Source organism: Chenopodium album, chromosome 10 (genome assembly GCF_948465745.1).
Source record: "Chenopodium album chromosome 10, dcCheAlbu1.1, whole genome shotgun sequence".
Lineage (NCBI taxonomy): Eukaryota > Viridiplantae > Streptophyta > Magnoliopsida > Caryophyllales > Amaranthaceae > Chenopodium > Chenopodium album.
The window spans coordinates 4292027-4300990 of NC_137843.1; the positions used below are offsets into that span (position 1 = coordinate 4292027).

The 8964-nt window shown below is 31.8% G+C and overlaps 1 protein-coding gene across 1 annotated transcript; it reads left to right on the forward strand.

The window, feature by feature from the left end:
• Nucleotides 1–7113: 7113 nt before the first annotated feature.
• LOC145563211 (putative mannitol dehydrogenase) lies at nt 7114–8964 on the forward strand. Its single transcript, XM_081623651.1, has 5 exons — nt 7114–7259; nt 7427–7555; nt 7666–8179; nt 8323–8476; nt 8574–8964. The coding sequence occupies exons 1-5, from the start codon at nt 7162–7164 to the stop codon at nt 8774–8776; spliced, it is 1098 nt and encodes a 365-aa protein (XP_081479777.1). The 5' UTR covers nt 7114–7161; the 3' UTR covers nt 8777–8964.

Here is an 8964-nt window from a genome sequence, read left to right on the forward strand (position 1 = left end):
TACTTATTAAGGGGTTACTAGGTCGGAGGGGTTACTTGGTTAGGGGTTACTAGTTCGGTCAGGGGTTACTAGTTCGGGTCAGAGGTGAGGGGTTACTTAAGGGGTACAAGGTCTAAGGGGTTACTTGAGGGGTTGCTTGATCAGGGGTTATTTGTGTGTTAGCTGGCCACATACAAAACCTGTTGTTACTCCATATGTGATCCTGATATTTTTCTGATTTTTTTTTTTGAAGGGAAGATTAATTCATTAGTAAAAAGTCATACTACATCAACAAAAGAGATAATAAACGATAAATACAATGAAAATTAAATCATGTAACAATTCTAATTATGTAAAACTATGATCGCAAGTAAGAATTGACATTGATGAATACCCTTGTCTCTTGAATTGCTGTCCTCTGCAGCTTTCTTTTACAAGGGGGCCTTGCGATTTTTGATAGTTATTGAATTGAACAAAACCTGATTCAATTAATTGTAATCGTTGATCTGACAACTTATTTAACGTCGCATGAACCACCACCAAAAAATTAGAACTTCCAACGACAAAAGGGAAATTATCTACACTGATTAAGACCATGGATGAGATTTATTATTATAAGCGATTAAGAAGGGGATATTTTTCAGGTTTGTTTTAGTCCTTTTTCTAAGTTATTCACTACTTTAAGATTTAAGGGATTAACTTGTTCAATCGCTTGTATTGTTTTGCTTCTCTACAATATATGAAAATATCATGAACAATCATTTTTAAATAGTTAGTCAACAATGTTACAAGCACTTATATTAGAGATTTTTTTTCTCCGTTTCAAGAATAAAACATTAGAACCCTATTGACGCATTGGATACTCACTATTTAATTTTCAGTATTAATCGACGAAGGTGATTTGACAACCTTATTCCATGCTTATTTTAAATTAGATATTACCGTTCTTTTATTGTTAATCATCTAGGTAATTATGTTGCTAGTAAAATTTAAAATCTTGGAAACTGTTCCCCCCTTTTTGGCACAAGCTATAACACTTTGCAATGGCTTTCTCCAAACTAAGCAGCGTGACATTACATATAGTCATATATTTTAATTAAAGGTGATAATCCCGTTGTTATTAATATCTTGTAAGGTTACTACAATATCCCTTGGAAGCTTTTTATCTCATTATAAATGATGTAAAGACGATTCTATAATCTTTTGCAACATATAAGTGTCAACATATCTACAAATAAAAAAATAAGACATCACTATCTTTTATTAATGAAATCCTTTTTTTCTTGTTAAAAAAAAAAATAAAATAAAATAAGACAGAAGATTATCTAGTTTCCTTGGGCTATTCAGTGCCAACTTTTAAAATATATAGAACTTTGTTAGATATTAAAATATCTTATTTTCTTCTTTTTGATAAATTAGGTTATAATCTTGAGAGAAGAGGAACCTAATTCACATTGTATATATATTTCCTAATATTAAAAATAATTAATTATGATATTTTATTTTTTTTGGGTCTTAGTCAACTTAAACTAAAATTAAATTTTTACTTGTAATTTTGGGATAGCCCAAAACAATCCGAAAGAGGCTCGCTAGTTTTGGCTCACAATAGAGGGCCGTACCAAGGCTTGACTCATGAGCCATGAATAACAATATTTTTCAACTTGTGTGTTTCACCTAATTAGGCTTAATCAACTCAAATTGTCCATGATTAACCCTGAAACTTCGTAATTTTTAAGGTAAATAGAACATACCTCAAATGTGTATTATTAGTTTACTACTCTGTACTATGTTATATTGTTATTGGTGTACTCGTTACTTTGCGACCTATACTAAGGATACCAAAAAAAAACATAGGAATATCGAATAAGGAGATATGGTCCAAGGATAGGAGAAAAAAGAAAAAAGGAAAAATTTTGTATCACTATCAAGTATCAATCAAACCTATCAAAATCTCAAAATTTCATTTTAAAGAAGGAATTGGCTACAACTAACTCATTCATTGATTGACAAATTACTCATCAAAAGCTGGACAAATAATGGAGGAGTACACATGGAAAGGCTGGACCAATTGCCTAATGGGTCCCAGACAATATAATGCAGACCCAGTAGCCCAAACAATTGCCTATCAATCAAAATCTAGGCCCAATATCTAACTTTAAAGGGTTAAAGCTACTATGGAATCCAATTTTGAAAACCAAGCCCAAATTTTTCTTCTTACTAAATTCTATTATTTGCTTCTGTTTTGGAGATTTATTTATTTATTTATTTTTTTTTTTTTTTTTTTTTTTTTGACAGCTCTGTTTTGGAGATTTTATCTATATTTGAGAGAAAAATAACTCATTCATACTGTTTGACATAATGATTAACCAAGGATTTATGATAATAAACCTCTTAGGACTAACTTTTGCAGTATACACTATGCAACATGAGCTGATATGTTGTAAGAATGGTTTTTACTCTTCAAATTCTACCACCACACTAATTCATTACTCATTAGTAATGTGAAAGTGTGTTCTCCCTACGACTCAACCTCAGAAAAAATTATTAAGGATCTGTTCACTTTAGCTTAATTTCAGTTCAATTCAGCTCCTAAGTTCCTTCTCTCATAAAATATTTATTTCACCTCTATTCAGCTCCAATCAGTTCAGCTAGGCCCTGAGTCTACTTAGGTCCAATCAGATTACCAATCAGGTGTAAATATAAAGTGAGAATTAGATTAATTAAGTCTAGTTTAATAGGTTAAAACTAGGTTAGAACTCGTACGATGCACGGTTTATGACTTTATGTAAAACCTATTTTAAAGTTGTACATTTTAAAAATAAATCGCTATTATACATGAATATAAATAAGAATTACGTACATTTTGTAATTTAAATCTTTTATTTTCATCAAAATTATATATAGTATTTGTTCAACGTCGTCTAATTCATAGTTTAATATTGATAGGTTTTAGTTGTAAGGTAATATTTAAATTTCAAAAATGTTAAATATGATAGCTCTAACAAAAAAAAAAATTAAAAAAAAAATAAATAAATAAATGACATCATCATTGCATTTAGGGGGAAAATTTCTATTAAGAAAGCAACACGTGGGCAATAGTGACATCATCATCTTCTGTTTTAGTAATAGTTAATAGATGTTAAATAGATAGACTAAAAAGAAAATTGGGACAAACCTTGTAAGACGGGAAAAAAATGATACTATTTATTCTTTTATATAACAACGTTTGTCCAATATAAATCAATTTAGTGAAAATTATGGAAACGCATTATGGGAATGCTTTCGGTACTTCGGTGGATTGAAGTCTTTTAATTATTGTACTAGTAAGTAGCCCGGGCGTTGTCCTGGAATATTACTTCTGTAGTTGTGCAAATGCTAATTTTAATTTTAAGAGCATTTAATAGTGTGTATGCAGTATGTATATTCAATACTTTTTTAGTATAATATTATTTAGTGTGAAATATTAAAGCATAATCAACAATTCGCCTAGATGGTTACTAAACAATATCATTTCTTCAAAGAGGTCAAGGGTTCGAACCTTTTAATATATTAGTATAGATATTAATATGTATGTATAATATGACAAAATAAAGAAAATAACGAGTATTAGGATTTAGGAATAAAATAAGAGAAGGTTTTGTGTGAGTCCGTTACACGTGACTCCGGTTTATAATGCATACTCCCATCCCCTACCCACTATCAGTTCTGTCACTCTACCCAGCCCTTGTCGGCCGCCGGCGACCTTCTCCCTCCCAACCCCCGGTGCCGGCGACCTTCGCAACACTCAAATCTCCTAGCTTAATCGTGCCTGAATTTCCAACACCAAAGATGTTTTTGCACTTGAGATCATTGTGAATAATCGGTTCATTTTGACTGTGAAGAAAATCAAGCCCAATAATGATAATCATGTTTCTGGGTGTAACCCTTCGAGTTCCCAAAATAAAGCTTAGTAATCATGTTAAACTCAGCTTTGATTTATGCGTCAACCCAATAATGGTAAATGGTCAAATATTAGAGGTCAGGTTTTAATTTCGTTGCTTTTCTCAATTTTTTAGGTTGAATTCTTCTCATCTTATATATATAACCTAATATCTGATATGTATAACCTAATTTCTGACAATTATAATATAATTTTTGATATTTATAATTTAATATCTGACTATTATAATCTAATTTATGACAATTTAGACCTAATATTTGACAATTATAATCTAATACCTAATAAGTATAATCTAATATCTGATCCTTATTATCTAATTTCTGACACTTATAATCTAATATCTGACTATTATTATTTAATTTCTGACAATTGATTTTTTTTTTCCTCAATTTTTTTCCTTTTTTTTCCATTCTATACAAAACTTTATTATAAAGTAAAAGGAAAATTGCTATGACAAAAAAAAAAAAAAAAAAGAAGAAGAGATTTGTAGGGTATAGTATGTTCATTATTTAGTCATCAAATATTCATAGGACAGTTTTGCAATGGTTACAATAAAAGTGTAGCCATTATATAAACGAAATCTAAACCGTTGATTAATATTATGTGAAGAAGGGCCATTGATTTAAGTTGACCAAGAAAAATACCCAAATTTTTTTTCTATTTTTCTTTATTCCTCTAAAAACTAAAATACAATGGCAGTTTCTAATCTTCCATTGATGATAATCTGTTTTCTATGAAAGATTAAATTTGATCCTATCTAATTATCCATAAATCAACCAAAAGGAAGATATCAATTGAATAGCTTTATTCCTATGCAAAAGATTCCGACGATTTTGCATTTATCGTGGAAACTTGCTTAATTCATGACTCAATAAAAAAGATACCAAATTCATGAGATTTATGAGGAGAATTATTTGATAGAAGAGCAGGGTGTTGAGAGGAGATAGAATCACTTAAAAAGAAATCCATCCATTAGTGCAAGAGGAAATTTGATCCTATCCAATTATATATTAATGAACTTCGTATTAAACTATCCACTGAATAAAATTATATTCCTTTTTGAAAGATTAGTTGGCAGTTTTCCATTGATTGTTTGTTATAAAATCCAATCCATGTTAATTGTTTCTCATATCGTTATTCTATGGAGATTAGGATGATGGTTGAATACTTAGAAGTTCATCAATGGTGGAAACGTTTTTTTTTTTTTTTTTTTTTTTTTTTTAAGATAAAGTAGTTTTTGAAATATTTATTATTTAGAAGTCAAGTATTGAACGGATAAGATTAATTATTAATATTTAAACGGTTAAGATTAAAATTAGTTACAATGGCTACATTTTTTATGTAGCCATTGAATAGTCTTCCTCTTTAGCTTTCAACTAGTTCCCGGAAACCCATTCCAGCTTAAAGTATCTGTAATTCCTGAAACACTAAACTTCTTTTTATTCTTTATTATTTATTGTCATGAGAAGACAAATCTAAATACTCGTCACTTCATCGGTCATCATAAAATTTATTTCATTAATGATTCCCTGAACAATTATACAAAGTACATAAGTTCGTTGAGTAGTGATATAATGGGTATCGCTTTCCACCTCATATTAAAAAAAAAAAAAAAAAAATGTTGGACTCAATCGATACTGGTTTAACTGGTACTCTGTAGTTTATGATACAAAATTATCTCTTGATTTACATAGAAAAAGTAAAAAATTTAAGTAATCCGTCAAAATTTTTACTACCTTTGTTTCATATTTTTTACAACTTTAGGGTATTATTAGTGAGATACTCCATATAAAATATTCTAAAGTTACAAAAAATATGAAATGGAGGTAGTAATATTCATATATTTTTCGATATTGTCAGATCTCTAACACAATTTCCCTTGTGAGAAGGGGTTTCTAACGCTCCCCCCCCCCCCCCCCCCCCCCTCTTTTTTTTTTTTACCTTAAAAAAAAAAATAGTTCAAAGTCCATTAAACTTAGAGGCCTGGACTTGGCCAAGCCATTGAACCCGTCTAAGCATGATGCATAACTATATTTTATGAAGTATAATATTTATATAACCAAACTTACCCAATAAAAAAATAATTTTATGAAAATTATGAACGCACTGCGACCTGCTTTCGGCAGCTTCGTAGGTTGTAGACTTTTGATATTTGTACATGTACAATACTACAATATGACAAAATGAAGAAAACTAAGCAACAAATATTGGGTAGAGAAATGCTATAACAACGTATGACTTACGAAGTACAGTCGTATTTTAGTCTATTATTCAGTACCTAACGTCCTTAAATTTTGTTGTAAAAAAAAAAAAAAAAAAAAAAAAAGTCCTTAAATTTCAATTTGTTCCCCCAAAAAAGGCTCACTATTGCTTAAAAATATCTGTAAATCGTGAAATGCCAAACCTTTTCATTTCTTTTCCAATTTTTTTTTCTTCCTAAGAAGACAAACCTACATACTATCACTTCATCATTAGTCATCATAACCAATTACTTATATATTTCACTAATGATTAACGATACAATATTATATACAAGGTACATAGAACATAGACTTCCAAGTTTATTCAGGTGGTTAATAGTGGTATGACCGTATGATTGATATCACTCCTAACGTCATATTCCCTTGAAAAAAAAAGTTGAAGCATATTACATTGATAATGTTCTAGCTAGTAGTTGATAATTCAATTGTCTATTGACTTACATTGTATAAGAAAAGTAAATATACGTTTTAGGGTCTGTTTATTTCAGCTTAATTTCAGTTCAGTTCAGCTCAATCAGTTCAGTTTAGTACTTTTAGCTCCAATCAGTTCAGCTCAGTTCAGTAAATGTGAACAAATCCTTAATTTTTAAACTACAAAAACTGTTACTACACAGCCCTATACCATGAATGTGCCTAAAAATCAAGTTTATTAATATACGGTATAAAAAAACACGAATGTTTAACGTGATAGTGGCAATGTGACATTGTGGAAGTTAGGCTGTTAATTTATTACACAGTACTTGAAGCACTCGTGTCATTCTATCAATAAAATAATTTTCAATTGGTGTATGAGTTTATGGTTAATAGAGCTTTGATCATTGAATACGTCACTAGTGCTCCTCACTTTAAGGGTAAGTTCACAATTGGGAAGTGTTCCTATATATATTATATTACTCAACCACTTCACTTACTCATCTATTCTCTATTTATACATACAATTGTTGGAAGTTTACATATTAAACTACTGAATTGAGAAAAATCATGGCAGGAGCACCTGAAGATGTTCACCCTCAAAAGGCTTTCGGATGGGCTGCAAGAGACTCTTCCGGAGTTCTCTCCCCTTTCAACTTCTCTAGGAGGTACCATTTATATATGTACATAGCATGTTTTATTGGTTTACTGATTTTATTGTACGTACTAGCATGTTTTCGTTTGAGTTTGCCATATTCTTGTCTGTTTAGCCCCAATGGTAGAGTGATCATGAATTTTTCACAAATTCTGAGGGTTTTAACTTTTTGATGTGCAGGGCAACAGGAGAGCAGGATGTAACTTTCAAAGTGTTATATGTTGGAATTTGTCACTCTGATCTTCACTATATTAAGAATGAATGGGGGAGTAGTGACTTCATTAGTGCCAATTACCCTGCAGTCCCTGGGTAATTTTCTTAATCATTGCAATTGATATTTCAGACCAACAAAAGAATTAATTAATTTTTTAATTAAGAATTGTGACGTACTACTTAATGTGATTATATGGTATTTTCAGGCATGAGATTGTAGGGGTGGTCACTGAAGTTGGGACGAAGGTGCAAAAATTCAAAGTCGGGTACAAAGTTGGGGTGGGATGTATGGTTGGATCATGCCGTTCATGTGATAACTGTGGCAAGAATCTTGAGAATTACTGTCCCAACATGTTGCTAACTTATGGATCTACTTACTATGATGGCACCCCTACATATGGAGGTTACTCCGATATTATGGTGGTAGACGAGCATTTTGCAGTACATATTCCCGAGAACATGGCACTAGATGCCACTGCCCCGCTTTTATGTGCAGGCATCACCGTCTATAGTCCTTTGAGATACTATGGTCTCGACAAACCAGGACTACATGTTGGTGTTGTTGGCCTTGGCGGTCTAGGACACATGGCTGTGAAATTTGCTAAGGCTCTCGGGGTTAAGGTCACTGTTATTAGTACCTCAGCTAATAAGAAGGATGAAGCTGTCAAACGTCTTGGTGCTGATTTCTTTTTGGTCAGTCGCGATCCTGAACAAATGCAGGTAGCTTACTAACCCCATCTTGTTCTACCTCTAGCTGAATTTTGTTTTTGTAAAAGGCTTATTGTTATTTTAGAGTAGTGAATTGAACATTTGTACATGATGTTTTTTTATGTAATTTTGTTGGTTGCATTATATTTGTATAGGCAGCTACTGGGACACTAGATGGAATAATCGATACAGTCTCAGCACCTCATCCTCTACTACCATTGATCAGTCTGCTGAAAACAGAGGGAAAATTGATCACAGTTGGTGCTCCAGACAAACCACTTGAGTTGCCAGTCTTCCCTTTGATAATGGGTAAGCCTCCAAATAGGCAATTAATTTAGCTTAGCGAACTTGTTTTTTTGTACATGTTATTGAATAAACTGGATTTTTAACACTATCATTGTAACAGGGAGAAAGATGGTTGGCGGAAGTGGGATTGGAGGCATGAAGGAGACACAAGAGATGATTGATTTCGCGGCTAAGCATGATATAAAAGCGGATATTGAGGTTATTCCAATGGATTATGTAAACACGGCCATGGAGCGTTTACACAAGGCAGATGTTAGGTATCGTTTTGTCATTGACATTGGCAACACACTAAAAGCTACATGAGTTCGAGTTTCATCATTTCATGGTTATAACGACAATCGTTGGAGTCATCATTCCGATCCTTGGCTAAGTGCTAGAGGAGTGGAATCCATCTTTTATGATTTTACACCTTGGTACTCATGATGGTTCGATCCATCATTAAATGATGCTTGTCCTATTTGCTGAAATGTAAGTTTGCCTTTGGTATTATA